The following is a 27,899-nucleotide window of genomic DNA, read 5'->3' as shown; positions in this document are numbered from 1 at the left end:
TACTCATTCATTAGTTGTAGGGAATTGGATCCGAAACCTAACTGTGATACAGCAAAATTTTTAAGCTTTTAGAATAAAAGTGGGAAAAAAATATTTAAAGTCCTGGGGTTGGGAAGGCTCTCTTCAACAACATAAAGAATTTATACCATGAAAGGAAAGGTCGATAAATTTATGTATATTAAAATTAAAAATACCCATAAAATAAAGCATACAATAAAACAAACTGGAATCACTACCATAAGCTAGAAATTGATACTGTGAAAAAGCATTTAACTAGAAAGACATGAAATCCAGAATAGCTACAGAAAGCTTACACATCAGTGAGGAAAAGAGGGACAGCCCCCCTGGCAATAAGACAAGCACAGTGGACAAAGGAAATGACAGGCAAATCACAAAGAGGAAATCCAGATGGTTATAAACAAATGAAAAAAACAGAGGAATGCAAATTAGAACAACATTGAGATTCTGTTTCTCACTCCTAAGAGAATGAAAAACAAACTTCCATGTGTCGACAAGGATGTGAAACAGTGAGAACTCACACTTGGTAAGCGTGTGGATTTGGTACAACCATCACAGGGAGCAACTATACAATCAGGTAAATGACAGATGTGCCTGCCCTGTAACTTAATTTCAGATACAAAGTCTCACATGTCTCTAGGAGACATGTCCAAAAATTTGTTAGGGAAAATTGAAATAGATATAAATGTCCATCCCTCCATTGAAAAATAGATAAATAAATTACGGTATATACATGCAATGAAAGACTGTGCACAATTAGAATAAATACATACCCAGTCATACCTCAGTACTTGTCAGCTTCAGAACTCGTCAAACCCTGTATTGGTTGCATTTTGATGAGAAAAAAAATTTCAGCACTTGCTGCTTGCTCAGGACTTGTAGCACTTGCTAGAACTTTTATAAGTCACAATGCCACCCTGCAAGAGAAAATGCTTCATCATTCTGTACTCACCAGTTCTGGAACGAATTAACATTGGGTATTAAGGTACTACTGTACATGTATCAATATGGGTAGATCTCATAAACATGCATTTTAGAATAAAAAGGAACTTTGCAAAAACGAATATATGCTAGGGGGAACCCCCCCAAAAAACAGAATGATCTTCTGGAGGGTGGGCCCCTTTTAACACAGGCTTCCCCTGTCAGGTGTATGTTCTAGGAGTCCATCTTACCAGTGTACTAGCCGGTGTTGTTGTGAGAGGCTGGTTCAGTCTCTGTGCATTTTTTGTGAAGACTCTTTCAATGCATTTGCCCATTTCAATGGGTGATTTACAAGTGCAGCTGCCCACCCCATGCAGTTAGCATTCATCAGTTTTTGACCAAAAATGGCACGACCCCCATACCCTACCTTCTCTATTCACCTGATCTCACCCCAAGAAACTTTTGTTTGTTTCCCTGGTTGAAACAAAAAGTCCTCAAAGGGAAATGTTTTGTCAATATGGAAGACATGAAACAAAAAAATGCCAGAAGTACTAAAAAGGCATCGAAATCAACAGTTCAAACACTGTTTTGAGCAGTAGGAAAAAAAATCTCAATAGGTGTATTGTATCAAATGGAGAGTACTTTCAAGGCAACTGAAGTTTAAACATGTGAAAATAAATACACATTTTTTATAAATAAATTCCATGATTTTGGGGGGTTCCCCTTATACAACCTGGCCCATTTATATGAAACTTAAAATAATGCAAATACTACATATTGTTATCATATACATTAAAACTGTAAAAAAATGCATGGAAAAAGTAAACATGAAGTTCAGGATAGTGGTTACCTTGGAGCGAGTGTGCTACTGCGGGTGGCTTCAGTTTTACCTGTGATGGCACAGGGCGAAGTCTTCGTGGTAGAAGCCGAAGTACTTAGGTTCAGAGTCAGGCCCCATCCTTGGAGCCGGTGGACTGACTTCCCTACCGTGTCTCAGCCCCGCCGTCTGTAGCGTGAGGATAGCGCTTGTGTGTATCTCGCATCTCGTGTGCTGGCTGAGTGATTTAGTGGAAGTAAAGCCCCAGTGCGGTGCCCAGCATGTAGCAAATGCTCTTTAGGTCTTTGGTATTATTTCGTAAGGAATAGTGAAACAAGGTTTGATTAAAAATATGGCAAAATATTAATAGTGGGTGGAGTTTGATGGTGGATACAAAGGTACTCATTGTATTATTCTGTGCTTCTCTAATGCTTAAAATATTTTGTTACTTTAGAAAATATAATGACAAGGTAAATGGCAAGCCAGAAAAACTGTTGCAATGCATAGACAAAGAGATTATACCCTAAATATATAAAGTATTATTTACAAGCAACAACAACAAAAAGACAAATACTGTAATAAGAAGTAAGCAAAGACCAGGAACAGGCAATATCACAAAAGAAGAAATACACAAGTCAAAGCAATGCCCACCGAAGCAACCATAAAACAGGGCCTTTGCCCAGTATCAGGGTGCTTATAGGGAAACAGTCACACGCAACTCATGGAATTAGTTAAAAACTGTCTCTGAGCATTACTGAGCAGTATTATGTGTCAGACTCTCTAGTTAGGGCACATCTGTGTGTGCAGTGGAATGTCCCAGAACTGTTTTAAAAAAGAAAGAGAGAGAGAAGAAGGAAGGAAGGAAGGAAGGAAGGAAGGAAGGAAGGAAGGAAGGAAGGAAGAAAATGATGCTGTAGACAGGGGTGTCCAACCTTTTGGCATCTCTGGGCCACCCTGGAAGAAGAGGAGTTGTCTTGGGCCACATGTTAAATACGTTGTGACATGTCATCACCAAAGAATCTCATAATGTTTTAAATACATTTACGATTTCGTGTTGGACCGTAGGTTGGACACCCCTGCACGTTAGATCCTATTTAATTGGTGTGGAAGGATATTCACAAAGTGCCATATTTTTAAAAGCCAGTTTACAGTAGCGACAGTATGGTCCCATTAAAGCCAAGGATCCCCCAAAGTCTGCCCCCTTCCTGGAGAGCCTCCATTAGCACCATGGATCAGCAGACCGCCTGCCAGCAGCCAGGGGAAGCGGGTCCCCCACTCACGATCTGTCTGCCAGACCCCAGGGAGCCTACGTGTCCCTCGGAGTGTGTGTATCTGAAGGCCGGGCCTGGGCTGCCCGGGCCTGGAACCCCCAGCGGCTCTGCCCCGTATAGCTAATGCTGCCTGCGGTCACAATAATCGCTCTCTCGTAGGAGCATCCACTTTACATCCATTAGCTCTAACTCTTAGAAAGCTCCTATGGAGCTATTATTATCCCCATTTGACATATGAGGACACTCAAGGCTCAGAGAGTTGAAGGAACTGGCCCAGATCACACAGGGACACCCCGTGCTTTGGAACCAAGTCCGCCTGCCATTCTCTGCACATCTTGAACTGCCCAGCTCTGACCCCTGGACCTCAGAAAGCCTGGAGTGGTCCTCTGGATGGAGGAAGTCTGGTTCCAAGCTGCTAAAGCAGTTGCCCACACATTAGATTCACCTAGATGTTTCTTTGTATCTTGACTCCTGGGCCGCAATATAACTGGAGTTGCTGGGGCTAACCCAGGAATCAGCATTTTTAAAACTCCTTAGGTGATTTTAAAGGGCACCAGGTTTGAGGCACAGTGTTAGCGCTTGTCAAACTTCACACCTCCTGGGGATCTAGGTCCAAATGCAGACTCTGCTTCCGCAGGCCTGGGGCCTTCCAGATCCTGCCTTCCCTTCCACAGGCCTGGGGTCTTCCAGATCCTGCCTTCCCTTCCACAGGCCTGGGGCCTTCCAGATCCCACCTTCCCTTCCACAGGCCTGGGGCCTTCCAGATCCCACCTTCCCTTCCGCAGGCCTGGGGCCTTCCAGATCCCACCTTCCCTTCCACAGGCCTGGGGTCTTCCAGATCCCGCCTTCCCTTCCACAGGCCTGGGGCCTTCCAGATCCCGCCTTCCCTTCCGCAGGCCTGGGGTCTTCCAGATCCTGCCTTCTCAAAGAGCTCCTGGGTCACACTGTTGGTTCTTTAGCTCATCACCTCCCCAAAGGCATCCCCCGTGAGCGTCTGTCGTCATTTCTGTCTTTTTCTCCTGCCTTCTGAAGCCCCTTAATATCTGCTACCTTGCTGCCAAAATAGCTGTGACCCTGGGTCAAGCGAGGCAGGAGATCTTTCTGAGCTCCGCTTCCCCCGAATGATCATTTGCACCCCGAAGCCTTGCAGACAGGCCTTAGGAACATACACAAGTAGGTTGGCACTGTTGAGGTGCAGGAAGACAGAAAAGGACCCTCCTGCTGAGGAGCTCATGGTCCAGCTCAGAGGAGATTGAAGGAACAGAGATGTAGCTACATACATGTGTATCAGATGCAGGTATGTGAGAGAAAGGAAACTAAAATGAGGAAGAGGAATGAGCAGTGTGGTAGGAGGGGCCACGATGTCAGGTGCCAGGAAGGCTCACTCATTAGGTGGCTTTTCAGCATGACCTGAAGGGAGTTGAGTCCATGGATTTTTTTGCAGGGGTGGGCAGTGGTCCACGGAAGCTGAGCAGCAAGTACAAAGGCCCCGAGGAGGAAACAGCAGGCAGGGACGATGGCTAGAAGAGTGGGGGAGACGGGTGAGAGGGATGGGAAAGGTGTGGGTGCATACCCTGGACACAGGCTAGGGTGCTGGGGAGGGGGGTGGAACCCCAGGACGCCTCTCCATCTGTTAGGGCAGCTCAGGAACTGGAGCTGCTGAGGCTGAAGGATTTGGGCTGCTGTCTTTTGTCCCAAGACCCCAGCCTGGGGAGGAAAAGTCCCCTCTGGGCACAAGCACTAATGAGACCGCTGAAGTCAGGAGGGCTGGGCAGGCAGGAGGTCCCCTGTGTGACAGTGCAGAGGAGCCCAGCCGCCTGCCATCCTGGGCCAACAGCCATCCCCTGCTTATGGCCACTGGGGCACACCTGAGCAGAGAGAGGGGTACAGGGCTGGTCCTGGGGCGACCACCAGGCACCTCTCCTTGCAGCACAGAGCCCTCTCAGGGTAGATACCAATGGCAGGGTGCCCCCTTCTGACTGCTGACCCCAGCAAGTGCCTCAGCTATGATCTTTTCCTCTCACCTTCACCCCTCCCCTCCCCACGATTACTGTCAGTCAGGCACCACCCCTAGGGTTGGCCTGGCCCCCTGACCTCAGCGCTCCCTGCAGAAGACCTCAGTGCCCCCCATTCTACCCTGAATAACCCCCAGGTCCTCCACATGCCCAGGGAGGCTTGTGAACAGACACCAACTTCCCTCCAGCCTCACGCTCACAGGACGTCCCCTCCTCCTCTTGAACAATGGCCCCGTAGTAGCAGCTGGCACACCTTGGGCCACTTGGCCGTGTCCATGGCTGCCTGGCCCACCATGGCGTGGGCTCCTTGACCAAGGGTCTCTGCTGGCTGGGACTGGGCAGCTCAGGACTCATGAGTCCATGAACCAGGTGAAGTCCAGTGGCCTCTGCCCTGCTCAGAACCATTTCCAGAAGAGAGAGCTGGTCGCTCTAAATCTCGAAGGATGGCACTGAACTTACCTCTGGTTCCTGAACTCACCAGCTACATGGCCCAAGAGAAGTTACTCTCAGAGCCTCAGTTTCCTTACCTGTAAGAGGGGGATAGTGACACTTTCCTCGTCGGGTTGTTGCACAGATTAAAAGCAGCAGCATACAGAGAGCATTCTAGCCCACCCAGCTCTTAGGACGCAGGCCCCCAGGAGGCAGTGGCTGGTCACCGCGGTGAGAGGAGTTCGGTGTGTGGGTGAGGAGGGGGCAGGCACAGCACAGACAGAGGTCTGGAGCCATGAGAGTCATGGGTGTTCGTGAGAATGCGTGTATTTGGCACGAGTGGAGCGAGGACGTGTTCCGTGGCAACCGAGGCTGGGCGGAGTCTGAGGCTGGGTCCCCTGCCCTCAGGAGCTGCCTAAACTTAGTCTCTGCAGAGCCCTCAATGGGCCCGGCTGTTTCTGAGAGACAGGCTGGCAGGTCATGCTCAGTGAGCCAAAGAGAGGGCTGGGGGCATCGGGCCAGAGGTAGCCCTCAGGGGCTAGGCCACGGCCAAGCGAGTCCCCACTGGGGGCCCAGGTGCAGGCAGAGCTGGCAGCCCAGAAGGGAGACCCTGCTGGAGCGAGCGTCAGGAGGCAGGGATCCTTTTCAGCCCAAATATGGGGAACCCCTGATTTCCACTCCCTCCCCAGGTCTTCACAGGGATCTTCACAGCAGAGATGACCTTCAAGATCATCGCTCTCGATCCCTACTACTACTTCCAGCAGGGCTGGAACATCTTTGACAGCATCATCGTCATCCTCAGCCTCATGGAGCTGGGCCTGTCCCGCATGGGCAACTTGTCGGTGCTGCGCTCCTTCCGCCTGGTACCCGACTGGGCCCTGCAGGGGGGAGGGTGGGGGCACCAAGGCACATCTCCCTTCAGCGTGACCACTCAGTCACCCCAAGTCTGAGCCGTCATGCCTTCACCCAAAAGCTATCGGCTAGGTACCCCTGAGTACCAGGCCCAGTGCTGGTGATGTGGGGGGGACCCAGAGGTGGGCAGGATGGAAGGAAATCTCCCTCCATCCCTCCAGGGGTCCACCCTGACCCCTTTGGTCCTCACAGGATCCCAGGAGTGGGGCTGGTATTACTAAATCCCCGTTGTGTACAAGGGGACTAAGGCTCAGAGAGGTAGTCACTCGGGTAGTTGCGGGAGTCCCTGCTGTCCTGTTATGAGGGATCCAGGCCTTTGCTACTGTGATCACCTGTCTGTCAAGGGCAAGTGCATCTTTCCCTGTATCTTTACAATGTGGGGAATTCCAGAGTTGAAGGAGCTCAAAATCTAAATGCCAAAGAAGGGGCCTTTGGAGAGCCAAGGTTCAGGTGAGTTCAAGAAGAACTCAGAAATAATTTCCCAAAGCCACATGGCAAGTGGCAGGTGGAGCCAGGTCTGCTGACAGCTCATCCAGGGTTCTGCCTGCTGGTTTCAGAATTTGTAGTTTGGAAACAGATGCACACATAAATCACCCGGGGATCTTGTTAAACTGCAGATGATGGTTTAGTAACTCTCGGGTGATGCCGGAGGTCCTGGTCTGCAGACCATGCTTTAAAAAGCTCAAAGTGCCTGAGTGGTCCAGACATGGGGCTGAAGGTAGGTCAGGGAAGACTTCCTGGAGGAAGTCAGTACTGTTGGTGCTCAGGAGGGCAGGAAGGTGGGAGCAGTTGAGAAACTGTAGGCTATGAGTTGTAACCCCAGCTCCACTGCCGTGAGCCCAGGGATGGAGACAAGTTACTCCAGCCTTAAGGGTTGGTTTCTTTATCTGTTAAAGGAGCCAACCTCATGTGGTTATTGGGAGTTCTGAATGGGTTGATTCCTCCTGAGCACGTGGTCTGACACAGTAGACATTTAATAAACGCCACCACTGGCTCCCTTTCTCTGTTAGAACTCAGGAGAGAAACATGGAGGCGACTGGGCGAGTCAGATGGTTTGAGCTATCCCGGAAGGGCATCTGAGGAAGCAGGGTCTGGCAGAGGAAGGACTTTCCATGTTGGGGGAGTCTACGCAGTCCCTGGAAGTGAGACCACGGGGAGCGAGGGGCTGCAGTAGGAACAGAGAGAAGGGCTGAGTAGTGGAGATGAGGCTGGGGCTGTTGGCCTGGCTCCCAGACCAGAGCCCGCTGAAGCCACCTTCAGGCTGTGCAGAGACAGTGGTTTGTGCTCTTGGAGAAACCCAGAGAAACAGGCGTCAGTGACTTTCAAGGGCTCCCAGCACTTTCAGGCAGGAACTAGGGGAAGGAGGTAAGGGTGCCCATGGGCAGTGGAAGCCACAGCCCATCACAAGGACCCTTCCCTCCCCAGCTTCGGGTCTTCAAGCTGGCCAAATCATGGCCCACCCTGAACACACTCATCAAGATCATCGGGAACTCGGTGGGGGCGCTAGGCAACCTGACGCTGGTGCTGGCTATCATCGTGTTCATCTTCGCCGTGGTGGGCATGCAGCTCTTCGGCAAGAACTACTCAGAGCTGAGGCACCGCATCAGCGACTCCGGCCAGCTGCCCCGCTGGCACATGATGGACTTCTTCCATGCCTTTCTCATCATCTTCCGCATCCTCTGTGGCGAGTGGATTGAGACCATGTGGGACTGCATGGAGGTGTCTGGGCAGTCCCTGTGCCTGCTGGTCTTCTTGCTTGTCATGGTTATTGGCAACCTTGTGGTAAGTTGGCCAATGAATGGCCTCACACACACACATCACCTACCGTCCATTTACCCACCAGCTGCCCATCCACCCTGTCTTCCATCTGTCCATTCACTCACCCTTCCTTCCATCCATCCACTCATTAACGCAGCCACCTGTCTATCAAACCCCCCATCTACCCATCAACCTCTCATCTCCCCATCTACTTACACCCCCAGCCATCTGCTCATTTACTCACCCTTCCATCTGTCTGCTCATCCATTCATTCATCTACCCACCAATATACCCACTTAACATTTTGCATCAATTCATCCGTCCACTTACCAGTTATTCTTCTCTCTACTCATCCATACATCTATCTACCTCTCTAGACATCCATCCAATCATAATTCACCCACCCACTAACTCACCCATTCATCTGTTCACTTCTCCATCAGTCTATCTACTCAGTTATAAAACTTCACATTCATTTACTCACTTGCTCACCCAGACATCTAGTCATCAACCCACATCTACCCATTCACTTACCATTTACCTATTGATTCATCACCCATCCATTCATCTGTCCACCAGCCACCCAATCCATCACTTCTATTCATCATATACAATCATACACACATACCTATTTATTCATTCATTTACCCATTTACTTATCTACCTATCCTTCATTTGCCTACCATCCATTCATCCATCACCCATCTTTCCACTCAGTATTTCCCCACTCATTCATCCACCCCTCATCCATCTGTGAACCCACTCATCCATTCACTCACTCATTGACCCATCCATTCATATGCTCTTCATTTGTTCATTCATTCATTAATTCACCCACTTATTTGTTTATTCACTATTTAGTCATCTTATATTCATTAAGCTACTTACTCATCTACCCATTTTTTTATTAGTCATTCACTGGCAATGATTTATCACATGGTTTCTCAATTCAGCTTAAGAAACGTTGGCTGAGCCCCTGTTGCTTGCAAACTATTGTGCTAATGCTGTCGGACACACAGAGGCAAATGTGGCCCTGACATTACTCATAAACTTGAGAGAGTGGGGAGATGTGGAGTTCAAAAAGGCATGAAATAACTCTCACACTGGTCAGAACAACCAGAACCATTAAGAGGAAGCCCCTGGGTGCTGATCCCCTCCACCTGGAAATCAAAGAAGGCTTCCTGGAGGATCATTAAGAGCTGACCTGACAGGCAGGTGATGCTAGAGAGGGAAGGGTGAGCAAAGCACAGGTGCAAGCAGGTGTTGGTCCAGGTGAGGCGGGGCCTGGAGGAGCCTGTGTGTCTCCCTTGGTGGCTGTGGTGGAAGTTCCTACTGTCCAGTCATAGTGATCCAGACCTTTGCTACCTATCTGACAAGGGCAAGTGCATCTTGCCTTGTGTCTACAGTGTGGGGAATTCCAGAGTTGAGAGAGATCATAGTCTAAATGCCAATGAAGGGGCCTTCGGAAGAGGCGAATTTGAGGCAAGTCAGTAGTTCAGGAAGAAGTCAGTATCCACTATGGACATGGGACCACCCTCCTGGGACACAGATGACCCACACATGCACAGAGATCACACCTGCATGGTCTGGCTCCCAAGGGCGTGGGCAGCCCAGCCTCACATCAGCACATAGAGAGGTTTTAGGGGACATGAGTCCTGTGGGCTGTGGATTCCAGATCCCTTTCCAAACCAGCCTGCTTTCTCCTCCCACATGCCTTAACCGGGCCAGGGCAGGCCCAGGCCGAGGCAGGGTCAGCCCCCTCGGGCCCCTCAGGTTGGGAGGCCCAGAGAGGAAGCAGGGCCTTGGTGCACCGTGCTAATCAAACCCAGCTCTTTGGTTGGCCTCACAACCCCCTTCCACCTCCGTAGACTGGCTGCTGGTCAGGGTGAAGCCTTACTCAGCCCCTGGCCTGCCCTGGGTTCCCCAGACTCTGTGTTCCAGGAAGGGCACAAGTACTCGGAGCTGTCAGCCCAGAGCCAGGTTGAGCTGCCCTCACACACCGCCCTGAGATTTCCAAGCGGATCTGTCTGGGGATGAGAAGATTAGAGGCTGCTGGGGGAGGGAAGCTAACGCCCACGCACCATCACTCCCCCCCCCCCCAGCCTCAGGAATTGGGCTGCAGCCCAGGCGTGGGAGGAAGCAGTTGCCATTGAAATGGGAAGTGATGATCAGGCAGGGGCTGGGGAGCAGCAGCATGATTGACAGGGAAAGCGCTGGAAGAAGACAAACTTCTGAAGCAGGCAACAAGGGAGGCCCTAGTGTCCTGTGTGGGTGGATGAGGCTGCCTGGGCACCCCCTGCCCCGCCCCCAGCCTGGGCCTCAGCCGCCTGGAGGTCAGGGGAGGTGGGCCAGGCCTGAGTGAAGGCAGTGGGGGAGGGTCCAGGGTGGGCAGCCAGGCCACAGGTCAGGTGGAGACGGCAGCTGAGTTACATCACATCACTCCCCGCCCAGTGACGACATGGAACAGGCTTCCGGGTGTCAGAAGTAATCATTTCACCATAGAGATAGGATCTGGAGGTCCCACTTCGCAACCCTTCCACAATGTGAGTGTGTGCTGCTTTGTAAACCGAGGGCCGGTGTCAGCGTCGGAGGCCTGGCCCTCCATCCTTCCCCACTGCTTTCTCACCCCCAGCCCTCTGACAGGTGTGCCTCAGGGGCTTGTGAGGAACCAGAGCAGGGGCTCAGCATGGGTTTCCACTGAGAACTGCGCACCCACCTTCACACATCCTTCTGCTGGAGGGGCCCCCATTCAACTGAGCTTTCTCCTGGGAGGAGACACCGAGCCCAAAGCAGGGAGGTGTGTCTCTGGCCTGTGTGCCTGGTGATGCCCCGGAGCTGTCTGACCCACTGGTATCACCTTCATTTAACCTTCAGGAACTGGGAAACCGTCACCCAGCAAGTTTTGTAACAAAGCTTAAACTTTACCCTTGGAGGGTCCTTTCACAAGCAGATATCCAGACCATCCAAAAACAGATGAACTGTGCAAACCTCCCTTGGAGTCTCAAATCCTTAACCCTGAAACCCAAGCCCCTCCCCCAATGCCTCAGTGTCCCTGTCACGGCCCGAGGCCGAGTGCCCATGGCCTGGCGCATGCCACAGCGAGCCTGTTTTCTCCACAGGTCCTGAACCTCTTCCTGGCCCTGCTGCTTAGCTCCTTCAGTGCGGACAACCTCACGGCCCCCGACGAGGACGGGGAGATGAACAACCTGCAGCTGGCCCTGGCGCGGATCCAGCGGGGCCTGCGCTTCCTCAAGCGGGCCACCTGGGACTTCTGCTGCGGCCTCCTGCAGCGGCGGCCTCAGAAGCTGGCTGCCCTGGCTGCCCCTGGCCAGCTGCCCAGCTGCGTCGCTGCCTCCAGTTCCCCGCCGCCCACGGACACTGAGAAGGCACCTCCTGCTCGCAAGGAGACACGGTTCGAGGAGGGCCAGCGGCCAGGCCAGGGCACCCCTGGGGAGCTGGAGCCCGTGTGTGTGCCCATCGCCGTGGCCGAGTCAGACACAGATGACCAAGAGGAGGACGATGAGGAGAACAGCCTGGACACGGACGAAGAGTCCAGCAAGCAGGTGGGCCCTGACCTGGCCTCCTTTCCTCCGCTCCCTGCAGCACCTCGCTCAGGGCAGCTCCCTGCCAGGCTGCCACGGCGGGGCTGGGGTGGAGGCAGAAAACAGGGGGTCCCCCAACAGCTGTCCTCATAGAGGGGCACTGAGACCAGCCCTCAACCCTCTCCCCAGCCCAGCCCAGCCCAGCCCAGCCCAGGAGGGGATCTGGGAAGGGGCTGTTGTCTATGATTCATCCTCTGGCGGGTCGTGGGCAGCTGTTTGTGCAGAAGGGAAAACCGAGGCACAGCAAAGAGAGATAGACTCGCTGGGAGTTCTTCGTGTATCTGGAGAGAGCCAGGACCCCTGGCCACTGACCCCAGGCTGACCATCGCCCTCCTCCAGGGTGGCCGACGGGGATGGCTGGGAGAGGGCGAGCGCAGTCTCCTGACCTCCGACTGCCCCGCCCCTCCTCCCACGCCCAGGGCTCATTCTGAGATTTAAAAATAAGCATCCCGAAGATGGCAGGTGTCGGAGACGGCACTATCTTATCTCCCAACCTGTTATTTTTAACACTTAGGACCAGAGTCTGTATGAGAAAGACAGTGCCTCCCTACCGCTCACTCAGCGTCACCGTGGCCCAAGCCAGGCTCACATGGCTGCTTCTCGGGTCCTATGGTCCAACAGGAGGGTGGACTCTCTCTGTTTTGTTGGGCCTGTCCTAGCTTCTCCCTCTGGGTCCCCACTGAGTGGGTCTGGCTGTGAGGAGCAGCTGCACCCCCTGCATGGAACTTGATCTGAGGCTTCAGACTTGGTTCCAGGACGCTTGCCTCCCTGTGGTCCCAGAGGCCAGCTTCAGCCCTGGGAGTCAGGCTATGGGGTGTGACGGTGTCAGGAGGGGAGGGAGGTGTCAGAGTTAAGGATTTGCCAGAACCACAGCTTCCGGTTCTCCCCAGGACGCTCCCAGCGGAGGGTGAAATTCTAGCCACCCCTCCTTTTCTCTCTCTTCTACTTCTGCTGAGCCTGTGGGCTCTGGCTCCCTGAGATGTGTGTGTGCAAGTGTGTGTGAGTGTGCATGAGCGAGCAAGCTGGGGGTGCCATGGGAACTCACAGGAAAAATCACCACATCCTTCTGAAGTGGAGGTGCCCCCCTCTAGGGATGGGAAGAGGGGGAGATGTATGCCAGGCTTTGTCCGGCTATCGGTCCTTTACCTGGACCAACCAGGAGCCTCCCCGCAGCCCACTCAGGGCTTCTGCAGGAGGGTCTTCAGTGCGATGAGGCCCAGGAGGAAGGCAGGAGGCATGGCTGGGGCCTGAGGCAGAGTCAGGGCACTGGAAATGTTGGAGCCGGAGCTCATGGGCTGGAGGTCTCTTCAGCAGGAACCCCAGCCCGTGTCTGGTGGCCCAGAGGCCCTCCCGGAGCCCAAGGCCTGGAGCCAGGTGTCAGAGACTGCCTCCTCCGAGGCCCAGGCCAGCGAGGCTCCGGCAGACTGGCAGCAGCAGCAGCGGAAAGCGGAGCCCCAGGCCCCAGGGTGCAGTGAGGTAATGCACACCTTGGTCCCTGAAGCCAGCCGGGTGCCACCTCTTGGGCTGGATGGAGCCAGCTGTGAGAGGTCCCAGCAAAATGCCTACATTGGCTGATGGGACCTGCAGTGGCTGCCCCAGGCAGTGTGGGAGGCCCATTAGCAGAGGGGACCACAGGCAGCCCTGTTCTTACAGGGGAGGGACTGGAAATTCTGGAAGCAGCCGTCCGGGGACCCTGATGCAGAGCTACCCAACCCTCCCTGCACCCAGCCCTGCTCGCTCAGTTCCTGTGCTGTGGTCCTGTTCGGCAAACGTTCGTCCCGTCCAGTCCCATGAATGGCCCCCTCCCAGGGGCCTTTGGGGAGCTGTGGAAACAAGGGCTTGGCTTTTTGGCGCATGGGCCACCAGATGCTTCTCACTTGGACTAAAGCAGAGGCTACAGGCCGGAACCCTACTGCAGGGTTTTGTTCCGACCACAAAAAGTTTTAATTCAAATTAGCTACCCACATTTAAAACCTGGGAGTTCTTATGTAAAAAATCTGCATATCTGGCTTCTCTTGAAAAAAAATAGGAAGAGCCACCCTGCTGGATGGCGGCTCTCGGTTGGCTCAGAGCTGCCCTGCCTGGCTTCATCCCATTCGTTACCTGCCCGGCTCCCGTAAGCATTTGTGTTTGCGATCCTTGTGCTCTCGGACTGTGGCGCCACCAACAACACCTGCACCGCTCCCTCTCACACCAAACACCTTGGGAGGCGGCGGTCATGTGTGTAGGGATCCTGTTGGGGGCCGCTGTCCTGCAACCTGGCCTCAGCCCTCCACCCAGCAATCGTGACCTGCTCCAAAGCCACATTTCTCCTTTGTCTTGTCCCTTTCCTGGGATGGGCCTGTGGGAAGCTTCGTGGTCACAGCCAGTTCAGAGTACTAGGGTCTGGTGGAGCCATCAACCCGACAGCAAGTCATATCTCCCCAAGGAGGGCCTGCCACACAAAGGCATATGGGGACAGAAGGACACGGGATGGGCAGAAAGTCATGGAGAGGACTTTTATACTAGAATGTTGACCTTTGAATGAGTTTTGTGACTTCTCCCTGTCTTCAAATCAGTTTCTGTTGGACTCCGTAAAAGGGAGCAAGGTGAGCTGGGGCTTTCCTGGGAGAGAGAGCCTGTCATCTCCCTGCAGTGGATCTTGAGAACTTGTCCTCCCTGGCAACAAGCCTGCATCATTTAGGTGGCTCCTGTGTTTGAAAAGAACAGCAGGGTGAGGGCCCCCTGGCTGTGCCTTTCCCAGCTCTGTGCCCCCGCAACAAAGCTGGGAGGAGAAGGGAATGGCCTTCTAGGCCCTGGGGACCACAGAGGCAAAGCCACAGCCCGGGGCCAGGGATCTGCCTGCATGGAGCAGCAGCTTCCCCGTGCCCAGCAGGACCCTGCACTTCCCCATCACAAGCCTAAATATTGAAGAGGACTTCCAGACATCAGCGGAGTCAGTCCTGGAGGGAAGAGAAGAGAAGGCAGCTCCAGGAGCCTGAGCAGCAAGACACGCCGACTGAGCTAGGGCATGGGGGGCTTCAGACCTGACCTGAGGCCAGCGAAGGCTCCCCTCCCTTCATGGAAGCCCTGCCCTGCACATCTGTCCCAAGGCGGGGCTCCTAGAGGCAGTGCCTGCGATGGGCTTCCTTTGCAAGGGACTGAGTGCGGAGAGCTCCCAGGAGGGACCCACCAGGAAGGAGGAAGAAGCACGGAGCAAAGGGAACAACTCGCAAGGCATGACCGCAGGCCTCATGGTGGCTGGGTTCTAACCTCAGATTCCTTCCTTCTGTATCAGTCAGTCACTGGGTGTTGGCCACCCCTGGCTTTAGTCGTAACCCCCAGGCAATCTCCAGACAGGGCAGCTCCCCAGCTAAAGACAGTTTTCTGGAGATGGAGCCAGGAAGCAGCCAGTGTGCTCTGTGGCTAGGATGGGTGCACTGGCCTGATACGTGGGAACTGGGCAGAGCACCAGCAGTGGCTGCTACAGTCCCTGACACACCAGCACTCATATATGACACACACAAACACAGGGCACACGCATGCACACGCCTCTCTCTGTCAGGTTAAGCGAGGTCCAGGCAACAGAGCCCTGAATGTGCCAGCACCTTCTCTCTCTTACCCCAGGCTCCGTGCCTCACACCAGCACCCACAGGAAGTGGGGAGAAGCACGGGCGGGTTGCCGGCCTGTTCTCTGCATGTCTGACCTTGAGCTTCTGTGTGCCTGTGATGCTGGTTCTGACTCCGATCTGGGTGTGGCATGCCTGTGTGCTCTGCGCGTGCCAAGCTACCGCTCTGTGTCCACGTCCCAGTGTGTGTCTGTGTTGCCACCTCATATCTGTTTTGTGTACAGCTGGATGAACTTCTCCTCCCTAGTATTTTCCCAGATGCCTGCACATCCCCCACACCCCTACCCTAGACCCCAGCAGACCAGAATCTCAGACCCAGAGGCCCTGCGGTCCAGCCCCAGCTCATCCCTGACTGGCCCCAGGTGACCTCTGGGGCAGGCTGTCAGTCACCTTGGGCTCAGATTCCCCAGGAGTGCAATGGAAGATAGGGTACTTCCCCTCCAGGAGGTGCAGGCTCCCCCAGACCCTGGGCTGGGGGCTGGAGGCTGCCACATGGCCTGCACTCACGCCCTTGCCCGCCCTGCCCCACACTCCTGCCCACAGACGCACGAGGACAGTCTCTCCGAGGGGAGCACAGCAGACATGACCAACACCGCTGACCTCCTGGAGCAGATCCCCGACCTCGGCGAGGATGTCAAGGACCCAGAGGACTGCTTCACCGAAGGTCCTGTCCTGGGTGGCCCTTCGCCCCAGTCTCAGCAGGCCAGGGAGGGGCAGTAGGACCTGCAGCTCCTTTGGGGCCAGGACCCACGTTTCACCCCATGCTGGCCTGGCTGCCTCCCCTCTCTGCCCCACTCACCATGACCCTGGGGGCTCCTCCATCATGACACGAGTCATGGCAAGTCTGCCAGCAGTCTACTGGGCTGGGCAGGTGTGGGCCGGTGGCAGTGTCTGTGGGGGGTGACACGACTGTATGTCCTGACAGCAGCAGGGACTGGGTGTAAGTCACCCTGTTCCCCAGGCCCCAGCTTGGTGCCTGGCATATAGTAGGCCCTCTGGATGTGCTCAAGGTGGGGGCAACTCGTGGTCATGGTGGGGACTGGCACCTGGTGCATTGGTGGTGTCTATTGAGGGGAGCTGGGGATGAAATGAGGAACCAACCTCCATGTAGCCCGTCGTTTGGGGCTGCCAGCGAAGGGTCCACCCTCCCCTAGGCTCAGAATCCCTAGGCTCAGAAACTACAAGCATGGAGAAAGCCCAGGGACACAGCAGCCTGGGCAACTCTAGAACATTCAGCATGGGGAGGGTTTCCCAGATGAGCAGAGGACAAGATGGAGCCCATCCAACCCCAGCCTTGCCCACACCTGCCAGGCCTCTCATACGCTTCCTGGGCACCTGGTCCATCTGGCCTTTCCACAGAGGACCTGCTGAGTGTGGGCCCCTGCAGACAGCCTCACGTCTTCCCGGACCCCCATGACCCTGTCCCCCATGTTGCCCTGCTCATCACCCGTGTCTCATCTCTCTCAGTAATTCCTTCAACTCCCCAGCCTTCTGCCATCAAACATGGGCACTTGCAGGCCCTGGGCTGGGCCTGACCCTTCTCCCTTCCCCACAGGCTGTGTCCAGCGCTGTCCCTGCTGTGCTGTGGACACCACGCAGGCCCCAGGGAAGGTCTGGTGGCGACTGCGCAAGACCTGCTACCGCATCGTGGAGCACAGCTGGTTCGAGACATTCATCATCTTCATGATCCTGCTCAGCAGCGGAGCACTGGTACCCTCCTGGGGATGCTGGGCTGGGCAGGGAGGGGTGGAGGAGAGTAGCAAGGAGAGGGCAGGGAAAGGAAGTCTCCAGCTGGAAAGCCAGGTCAGAAAGTAGGGTAGAACCTCTGCTGAAAATGCACCCCCTCGGGGCCCCAGATCAGGGATCAACTCATGAACTCTCAACACCCATAGCACAAACAAAAGTCAGAGGAGAAAGGACTCATAGGGGTTATCTGTCCAGGTGCCCTTGTTCCACAAAGAGGCAGTGATTTGTCCCAGGTCACAGTGCATCACTGGTATAGGTCTCAGGTCACCAGCCTCCCACACCTGAGCTCTGGTGACACAGATTGCATGAAGCTCGGTTGCTCCATCAGGCTGATCTCATGCAATTCATGGTGCCGGCTGAGACCGCAATGGTGGCTCTACTCACCGCCGGTTTTCCAGGGCTAGAGACCAGACTGTGTGCTTCACATGTGATCACATTTCACATGTGATCGCCCCACCACCACCTCTTGTAGAAACATTAAGTAACTTGCCCAAGGCCCCACCACCCAGAAGCAGCAGATGTGGCGTTGAACGCAAACAGTCGGATTCCAGAGGTTTGTTCAATGGGGCTTTCCCAAGCTTTCCTTGTGTCTACCTCTGTGAGCCCTGGGGGTGGGGAGCAGGCAACAGGAGGAGGAGACCCTGACCCTGGCAGCAGTGGTTCCCTGTCTAGTTGTGGAAACCAGACTCAGCAAGTTCGAGAGTCAGAGATCAGCTCAAGAACATTGAGCAAGAAAGGAGTGGATGACTCAGGTGATGGGAGGCCAGAGGGAACTGGAACAATCAGGAAGACTCCCTGGAGGAAGCAGATGGAACTGGACGGTGGAGGACAGGGCGGTTTGCTGAGCCCAAGAGAAGTGGGGAGGCCTTCCAGGGATACCCTCGTCTGACTCAGATCCCTTATTGAAAGAGATGAAACAGCCCCGTAGAGGGTTCTGGAAGGTGCTGGTGAGCAGGGAGAGGGATGATTAAGAAAGCAGAAGGGACAGAAACTCTCCTGACCATGGGGAAGCAAATACCTGCTATCGTTGGGGATAAGCAACCAACAGGGAAATGCTTTAGACTAGAGTGGGAGAGGGCCACTTGGATCCGAGGCTGTGTGCCCCCAGTCTGGGATGCCTCCTGTGGGGGCGGGCCATGGGGAGGCACAGTGCTGTCTCTCCTACACCCCTGGGCCTCCCACTCCACCCTGCATTGCCCCCTCTGGTTCCAGAGCTGGCCTGGAGCCATGACTCAGAGACTGCATGCCGCGTTACCACTGGCAGCTCCAGTGAAGTCTCTGCAGGCTTGAGAGGATGATTTGACAATATGTTAACGAGGTTTGTTTTTAAACAACCGCAAACAAGGGCAGCCAGAGCCATTTAGTCTGGGCTATGGAGGAAAAGCTTAGCCTGGCATAAGTGAAGAGGAGTTTTGGCAAGCAAAGGTGAATCTCATCGGGGGAGACAGCCAAGTACTGTTTAAAAAAAAAAAACACGCCAGTGATATATTGAGAAAAAGAAGTCTGAGTGTGTTATTTAAAGTTATAAACTTGTTTAACAGAAAGCAGACTATATATTCCTGGCAAATTGCTGAAGGAAAAAAATTGTAAAGAGAACCAATCTTTCAGAAGAAGATAGGAGAAAAAATAAGCAACAAGGAAGCATTGAATCAGAAAACTGAAAATAATATGACAGAGGCAAGATCAAACGTGTGTTTCAGTAATAAATGTAACAGGGTAAAATTCATCTTTGAAAAGAAAAGGACTCTGAATGGATATTTTCAGAACTTCAGCTATTGCTCTGAAATGACAGACCCGGAACTCTGTGACTCAGAACTATTAAAAGTGCAATAATAAGATATAACAAGCAAATGAAAACAATGACAACACCACCAAAAGTGCTTTTGTCAGTTAATATTAAATGAGGTTGGATTCAAGGTAAAAGCTTGAGATAAAAGAGAGGCCTGGCTGGTGTAGCTCAGTGTATTGAATGCAAGCTGCGAACCAAAGTGTTGCGGGTTCGATTCCCAGTCAGGGTACATTCCTGGGTTATGGGCCAAGTCCCCAGTGGGGGCCATGTGAGAGGCAACCACACATTGATGTTTCTCCCTCCCTTCCCCTCTCTCTATTAATTAATTAAGTAAGTAAGTAAGTAATAGTAAAAGAAAGAGAGTCCAGCCTGTATTAAAAATATGACTATTATGAATATATTTGCTAGGGATTGTATAGCACTTCTGTGAAGCAAAAACCATCAGGGCAGGGGTAGCACAGTGCAATGGGGCAGGTAGATTTTGCCACGCTCCTATTAGTTCTTTACAAATCAAATTGAATGAGGAAATAAGAAAACCAAATATATGTATATAATTAATATTTTGATGTAACCTAATAATAATAAAAATAATAGCTGACACTTAAATAGTACTGGCTGTGTACCAGACTCTGTTATAAACACATTACAAGCATTAATTCATTTCATTCTCCCAATTACCCTATAAATCGGGTAGTATTATTAAGCCTAGCTTACAGATAAGGAAACTGCTAGATGTAGGAAAGATAGAAAGATTAAAAACAAACCCTTAAAAATGTAGAAGTCATTCTTAAATAAATCTTGGACTAAACAAAAAATAGTTTGGAGGCAGGTTCATGGGTATTCATTACATTAATAAGTAAGCAAAGAAATAAAATTAAAGAGACTATCCAGGGACCAAAGATGACACCAACCTGTTCTGTCCACCTGAAATCTAGAAAAATGAGAAATGAAAAATCGAGGTAAAGGAGAAACCTGTAATTGAGGGAAGGAAAACTAGAAAATAACAATATTGAGAATATTACATTGTGAGATGCAGCCAAAGCTGTAATAAGAGTAAAATTCATAGACTTAAACAACTATATTATTAAATAGGAAGAATATAAACTAATTATTTAACTCAAATTAGAAACATAACAAAATAACTTTAAGGAGGTGGTTTATAAAATACAAACATAACGAATTAGAAAATAAATAGTAAAACTGATAAAAGTTCAGAGTAAAACAGTCAGATAGGTACACTCAACATCTCCAAGGGCGGAATCATTCACATTCTCAAGAAAGAAAATAATCCCAGTCTTATTTAAAATATTCTAGTGTATGAAAACAGATGGAAGGTCCACAAATTCTTTTTATGAAAGCTAAATAATGCTGTTTTTAAATGCTGTTTCCTTAAGCCCACCAAAAGGAAAACTATAGACCAGTTTTCATATTCCATACTTATGAAGAGTGACAGAAAAATCTTGAAATACATGCAAATAGTATACAACAACATATTTTAAAGATTAAATAAGCCATGCCCTAGCTGATGTGGCTCAGTGGACTGAGCACTGGCCTATGAACCAAAGGGTCGCCAGCTCAATTCTCAGTGAGGGCACATGACTGGGTTGAAGGCCAAGTCTGTAGCAGGGGGCATGAAAGAGGCAACCACACACTGATGTTTCTCTTCCTCTCTTTGTCCTTCCCTTCCCCTCTCTCTAAAAATAAACAAATAAAATCTTTTAAAAAATAAGCCATAGCTAGATATATGTCAAAATAGTGCCATATCAGAAAATCTATTTATATAAATAAGCCAGAGATTAAAAGTATGTCAATAAATTTCTGATTTTTAAAACTGATAAGAATAGAAATAACATATATTTCTTCAGGTTAGTGAAAAACTTAACTCCCAAATTAACTTGTATCATCATCATTAGTAGTAAAACACTTCATCATTTTTATTAAAGTCAGAAATAAGGAAAAGGGTGATTTAACTACTTTTCATGAGTAGTTCATTACTTAATGACCTTGAAGTACTAGCCAGTGCAATTAAAGAAGAAAATTAAACATACAGTAAAAAAAAAAAATGGAAAACAGAATTGAAGGTATATGGTCAAGAATAAAATAAGAGTTAATGATAATACAAATAAGTAGAAGTTATATTATTACTTTTATGTAATGATTGCCTAGAAAATTTAAAACTTATTAAAAACATTATATGTCATACAATATACAAAGAATTGTTGCTGTTGTTGTTTTATACTAACAGAAACCTTTTAGACACAGGCAACATTTCTCGAATATTCCTTACATGCCAGGCATTGTAGTCAAAATAACTAGGCATAAATACAACATGAAATATTGTAAGAGGTACTTGAAGAAAACTATAATACTTTGCTAAGGGATGTAGAAGACAAACAGATAAATATACTATAAATATACTCTAGTCTTGGGTAGGAAGGCTTCATATTAGTTCCTAGAACAGTTAATAAATTTAATATAAAAGCAATAAATTTCCAACATTTTTGAGGGAATTTGACAAAATATTGCCAAGTTTTTTATCTTGGAAATTTCCAAGAAAATTCATGTAATGCTAATTCAAGAATAGATAGAGAAGAACCATATAGAGAGCTCTGAAATGAAATGTAGTGTGTGATAATGGTGACTTCTAATCTATGGATCTGAAGTGATTCTTAAAGTGATGGGACCGTTGACCAGCCACTCTGAAGAAAATGTTAAAATAGTCGCTCATTACCAAAATTAGGTTTTTTATTGTAATATTAAACAATAAAACCAGAAAGTATTTTTAAAAAGAAAAGAAGGGTCTTTTTTTTCTAGTCTTGGAATAGGCAAAGGCTTTCTTAACATGCCAAAGGTTTTATTTACTACATAAAAGTCACAGTAATGATATAATCCTATTACATTATACAGTAAATGGAGACCAAGCGTAGAACCTCAGCATGGTAAACAACAGGAAACAAGACTGAAAGGCACGCAATAGGATCAAGTGTATCAAATAGAGTTAATGTCCCCAAATAAACCAGACACTCACGTACAAAAACAAGCAAGAGAGGAACGCTGCAAATCAATAGCCAAGGAAACGATGTCAGCACCACCAGTAATAAAATAAATAAAAATGGAGCAAAATGCAGTTTTTGTTCATTAGGCTGGGAAGGGTGACAAGGGAGAAACGTCACCAGTGGGGGTAGAGTGGCGAGGAAAGAGCCACCTTCGCGCACTGTCGGGGGAAGGTCACTAGGTGTCTCCTTCTGACGTCCTACTCCCAATCTGTACCAAAGTTCACCTTTGACTTTCATCCCAGTTCTAGAAATTTATCCTCAAGAAATGAGGAGACATGCTGTTCGCCGTGTGGTCTCTATTGGGATAAATTGGAAACAGCAGTTATGTTCACCACCAGGGTTATTGGCTAAATAAACAGTAGTTTATGCAAATAATGAAATGCCATGCAGCCTTTAAAAAGAATGGTACTGTATGTAATCACACCATGGAGTCGATAATCGCTCACAAAAGATTGTTTAGTGGGGAAAAAAGTTTCAAAGGAAAATCTTTAGTATACCTTACAAAATGGTGCCTGTACGTGCACACACACACACACACGAGTAGTGTCCAAAAGAATTTTCACCTCAGTGTTAGCCTGGCTGCTTTGGTGTCATGAAATTGACACTAAAAGGTGCCTTTTCTTCTCTTTATAATTTCTATCTTATTTACGTTTTATAAGAAGCACACCTACTCTTTCTATTGAACAACGCTCCAAGTCCATGCTGGGACCGGAATCATACTGTTGTCCCCAGAACACTGACCAGACTGGCCACACATATGTGTCCGCAGTTCCTCCTTGGGCGCTGGGGACAGCACTGGCCACCTGGATCCTGCTGCTCTCAGCCAGACAGGGAGGCCCAGAGTCACAGGTGGAGGCGGCTCCCCAGGGCCCTCGGTGACGTGCTCAGTTGCCTAGACTGGGAGGCTCAGAGCCCGTTCTGGAGCGGAGCAGGAACCCAGGTGGAGCAGATGCAATTCAGAAGGCTGGAGGTGGAGGAGGGCAGCTGGGGGCCCTGGGGACTTCTCTGTGGGCTCAGGAGTTTGGGCCCAGGCAGGAGGGAGGAGGTGGAGAGAGACAGCTCGTAGCATTTTAGAGCCTTTGACTCCTAGATTCTGGGGGTTTTAGCAGGTTTGGCTTTATCTGCTCCTGTGTTTCCTAAACTTCGTAGCTAGAAACTGTCTTTATTATCATTCATTTAAGGTTTTGCTTTAGATTAACCCTTACTGTTTGTTTGTTTATTTTTTGGTTAGATAAATATATTTGTTCAATGGAAATTAATTGAAGGGAAAGTTTATTAAATAAAATTTCCCATAAACGGAAACTTCTAATGATTATTGCAATTGGAAACCAATGTTATTTTCTATGAGAAGTAGGTAACTGCATAAAGGAGAGCGAAAACAAAAAGTTTCATGCTGTTTCCAGCAGGAGGTTGGGAGTGAGCTAAGCCTGCACACCCACTCTCCCTATTAAAGTGGAAGATCGGCAAGTTTTAGGAAGTTCTTTACAACGTCCTAGCCCGGAACCGAGGCTTGCTCTTCAATGGAAAGGAAGCAGCGTTCTGAAACTCACTCTGCCCTCTTGTCCACACACCACGTCCAGCCATTCCCCAGCCCACCAGGGGCACACACACGCTCCGTGGAGCACGGGCTGACCACACAGGGTCCCCTCCATTGTCCATCTCACCTCTGCCCCTCCCCCCGCCCTCCTGGGTAGCCATTGCTACTAGAGTTGATGCCTCACGTAGAGTGGGATTTGGCCGTAGTCAGGATGTCATGTCCATTTGTCCATTTGTCTATTTGTCTGGCCTGGTCTACAGGCCTTTGAGGACATCTACCTGGAAGAACGGAAGACCGTCAAGGTTCTGCTTGAATATGCCGACAAGATGTTCACCTACGTCTTCGTGCTAGAGATGTTGCTCAAGTGGGTGGCCTATGGCTTCAAGAAGTACTTCACCAACGCCTGGTGCTGGCTGGACTTCCTCATCGTGGATGTGAGTGTGGCCCCTGGCGGGAAGAGAGCAGGAGCTGAGACAGATTTGGGTGGGACAGAACGATAGGGCTGGCAGGAGTCCGGCTGCAGTGGAGGCACTTGGCTGTGCCATGGGGCAGGCAGAGGGGAAGGAGGCTGGAGTCTGGGGTCCTGGAGGAGAGCCTTAGGCCCTGTCCTCAGGAGCCCCCTGGCTTCTGGGGGAGACCAGACTCACCGTATGAAACGGTGAAGAGCGTTTCAGACAGGGATGTGAACAGGGCAGGAGTCAGGGCTCCCTCTCGGCCTGTCGGGAAACCTCTGTCAGGCCCACTAGTCACGTGGCCAGATAAGAGCCTCCACACCCACATGCAGGAGGAGGTGTCTCCATAGGGATGGAGCGAACGAGCTGAAGGCCCGAGGGGACAGGGCTAGAGAAGAGGTGCTGGGCAGGCAGGAGGGACCCTCCTGGCTCAGGCAGCTCATCCGCCAGGGGAGGTGGGAGGTGGGGGGGTTGCCTGTGAGAAAGGGGAAGACCGTGCGCCTGGCCAAGGGCTTCCAAGCAGCTGCCCTGGACAGCTGGGTGGTTGGCATGGCTTACCTGCCCAGACTGTGTCCACGGAGGACCTGAGACAGGGGGTTGACACATCCTCTAAGTACCCAGTTGGCAGAGGAGTAAAAGGCACCAGCCCCCACGGCTACCCCGGCCCAGGGCACTGCTGGGTGCCACGCAGGGTGGGTGCAGGGTCCGAAGGGGTTCCTGAGCAGTCGAGTGGGAGCTGGCAGGGGGTGAGACTGGGGTGCGGAACAGCCTTGGACCTGCTCTCATTGCAGGCGGAGGGCCCGGCAAAGGCAAAGGGCTCGGGCAAGGGCTCATTGTCCGGTTGTGGTGGGTCCCGCAGAACAGAATGCAAGTCAGGATCTGCAGACTGCGAAGAGCTTTCCAGAAGCCACTCGTGGCTTCTGGGCTTGGCCGCAGGCTCTGCCCACCAGCAGGGGCTGTCCTTCCTGTGGTTGCAGAAGAGGCTCGGGCCTGTGCTCTGTCCCCATACCCTACTCTGAGACCAAAGGGAGGGGCTCGGTCCCCAGCAGGCCTGGCCAGCGTCCAGGCTGGGTGGAAGGTGAGACCTTGACTGGCTGTGGCAGGAGAGGCTCCTTGGGTCCACAGCTGCAAGGGGACACAGGATCAGGTCATTGGACCTCCAGTCCAGGCCTCTTTCTGTCCCCCCAAGTGGCTGAAAGGATGCTCATGCTGGGGTGAGGGGTGCTAGGGTAGTAGAGAGGGAGGGGTCTCTGGGTGTCCTTATAGCTTGGAGCCCTCAGAACCAGGGCCTGAAACCCCAGCCGCCCCCTCGCCCTGTCCCCCACTCAGGAGTCAGGCCTGCTGAGGGGCTGTCCCCGGGCAGGCCCGAGGGAATCTCAAAGACTTCTGGAGAAGCCTACCCACACCCCACCACCTGCCGCCGTGGGAAGTCGGCTGAGGCTAGGCAGCGGGGAGCGCTTCCTGCCCAGTCCCAAGACTGCACGGGCAGCTGGTGGAGACGGAAGCCCTGACTCACAGCAGGGAGGGGCTCTGCCCAAGGTCAAGCAGAAGGGAGCGAGTGCTGGAATCCAGCTTCCCTGACGCTGGCTGTGCCACCCGCACCCCCATCCCCACACCTCATGGGAAGGGGGCTCTTCAGGCCTCAGGGTCTGGAGAAGGATGTTTTCAGGATTGATCCATGCACTTTTCTGTTCAGTAAACCCTGTTGAACATGTGTGGGGAGGGGCTGTTCTGTTGTAGGTGCTGGGGATCTCAGGGAACAAAACAGACACAACCCCCTGTCACCGTGGAGGGATAATAACCCTAAGTAAGCCAATTTTGTGTCATGTCACAAGATGACGTGTATGAGGAAGAAAAGGAAGTAGGGGCAGGGGGAGGGGAAGGTATAGGTCTCAACTTTAAACAGGCCGGAGGACGTTTGAGGGAAGTTGGAGTGAGCCGGGCAGGTGTCTGCAGAGCATTCCCAGCAGAGGTGGGAGCGGCAGTGCCAAGGTCCTGTGGTCAGTGCGTGCCTGGCACACTTGAGGAACAACCAGGAGGCCAGAGCAGCTGGAGCAGAGTGGGCGGGGAAGGCAGGTGTAGGAGAGGAGACCAGGCACACGAGGTGGAAAGGGCGCAGCCTTGGGAAAACGGGCTTTTCTGTAGAATGACGTGGGGAGACGTGGTAGGGCTTTGAACAGAAAAGTGATATGAACTGACTCATGCCATTAAAAGAACACTCTGTGGGTGATGGGGGAGGGGCCAGAGTGGAAGCAGGGAGTAGAGTCAGAAGGCTGTGGCAGTAATCCAGGGGAGAGGTGACAGTGGCCTGGCCAGGATGGTGGCAGTGACCGCGGTGACAAATGTCTGAACTTCTGATGTAGTTTGAAGACAGAGCCAACAGGAAATCCTGATGGGTTGAGTGTAAGGTGTGAGAGACAGGAGGAGCCGGGTGACGCCGGTGCTGCGGCCTGAGCAGCTGGAAGGATGGAGTTGCCATCAGCCAAGTTGGGGGTCTATGGGTGGGACAGGTGGGGCAGGGACAGACGTCAGGGGTGGCCTGCCGGGAACTGGGCAGGCTGACTGGCCCCGGGCCCCTGTTCTCAGGAGATGGTCCTAGGAGATGCTGCCCCCCCGCCTCTCCAGGAATGGAGCCCCAAGGCTGGGCATCCTCAAGGGGTGCCCCTCTGCCCGGCCCCCTCCCACCCGGTGCTTCCAAGCCTGGGAGGAGGCTGTGGCAGTCAGGCCCTTGCCCGTGGTGCCTCACCACCCCCAGGCTGCCCCGAATGCCAAGGTGCTATTAATGGCAATTGCATGTGAGGTCAGGCAGGGGGCCACGTCCAGGCTGTGATCCCAGGCCAGTGAAGTAAGAGCGACTGGATGCCCACAGAGCTTTAGAAGGATCAGGTCCACAGGAAGCAAATGCCATGGGGGGCGGGGCCAAGGGAGCAGAGAGCCGAGGTTCTCGTTGCCCCAGAATCTCCACCCAAGCCTCCCTTCTTGGAAGATGTCAGAATGTTGCAGAGTCTGACTTCAGTGAAATGCCCCTGGAGGGTCTGTCTGCTCATCCTCAACCCAGGACAGGTCTTCCTTCCCTCCAAAAGGCCCAAAAATTTGACTTAAAGGTTTCGTGGTTTTGCTCCTCCACACCAGTGGGTGGCTTTGGGGACTCTCCGTTAGGGTCTGAAAGCCAGGACATGCTCCAGCTTGCCCCATCTCTGGGTCCCCAGGAAGGCTGGCCCCGGGCGCTCAAAGACAAGCCAGTTGGGAATAATGAAGATCGGACGTGGGCAAGGCCTGCTGGCCTTCTCACACCCAGCGCTGTTTTCAGGGGACCCAGAGCCCTTCTACCTGACCCCAGAGCTCGCTCCATGGCCCCCGCCTTGCCTCCCACAGGTCTCGCTGGTCAGCCTGGTGGCCCACACCCTGGGCTTTTCTGAGATGGGCCCCATCAAGTCGCTGCGGACGTTGCGGGCACTCCGACCCCTGCGAGCCCTGTCACGATTTGAGGGCATGAGGGTAAGAGGACTGCCTTCCCACCAGGGACTGGGAGGTGGCTCCACTGAGGGGACCCGCACTCTCACTTGTGGACCAAGCTGCCCAGACTGGGACCATGGCCCATGACTTGGTAGGAGCTTCCAGTAGAAGGGCGGCTTAGTATGGGGGCACGCAGAGGGCGGTGAGCTGTGAGAAGCACCCACAGGCCAGTCCCCTCCAGCCCTGTGGCCTCCACGAGGACAAAGGAGATCAGGCGAGGCCCCCAGGCACATGTGTCTCTGCTGCAGTCCAGCCTCACCGGCCCAGGGGCCCCAGCTTCTGTCGTCCTGCGGGACCTCGTCTCCGCATGTGTCCCAGTTGCATATGTCTGTTCTCGCCCGGCCTCCTGGCAGACACGGCCGCCTTCCCTCTGCCTGCGAGGGGCAGCAGGGCTGTGACAGAGGGTGTGAAGCAGGAAGGAGCAACCTGCATCCCCACCGTCGGATGCCAGT

At 52.2% G+C, this 27,899-nt stretch overlaps 1 protein-coding gene across 1 annotated transcript in view; it reads left to right on the top strand.

Annotated features, from left to right (window-relative positions):
* SCN5A (sodium voltage-gated channel alpha subunit 5) overlaps positions 1-27,899 on the top strand; it is a 93,075-nt gene that overhangs the window by 53,078 nt on the left and 12,098 nt on the right. The window contains exons 15-22 of the mRNA XM_037148247.2: positions 6,161-6,334; positions 7,809-8,165; positions 11,261-11,704; positions 13,058-13,219; positions 15,895-16,015; positions 16,907-17,061; positions 23,740-23,913; positions 27,307-27,429. Of these exons, the coding sequence (XP_037004142.2) occupies positions 6,161-6,334; positions 7,809-8,165; positions 11,261-11,704; positions 13,058-13,219; positions 15,895-16,015; positions 16,907-17,061; positions 23,740-23,913; positions 27,307-27,429 (1,710 nt within the window). The remainder of the gene's footprint in view (positions 1-6,160; positions 6,335-7,808; positions 8,166-11,260; positions 11,705-13,057; positions 13,220-15,894; positions 16,016-16,906; positions 17,062-23,739; positions 23,914-27,306; positions 27,430-27,899) is intronic.

Source organism: Artibeus jamaicensis, unplaced genomic scaffold, assembly GCF_021234435.1.
Source record: "Artibeus jamaicensis isolate MK-2021 breed Jamaican fruit bat unplaced genomic scaffold, CSHL_Jam_final contig_519, whole genome shotgun sequence".
Lineage (NCBI taxonomy): Eukaryota > Metazoa > Chordata > Mammalia > Chiroptera > Phyllostomidae > Artibeus > Artibeus jamaicensis.
This window is presented reverse-complemented; position numbering and strand designations above follow the sequence as displayed.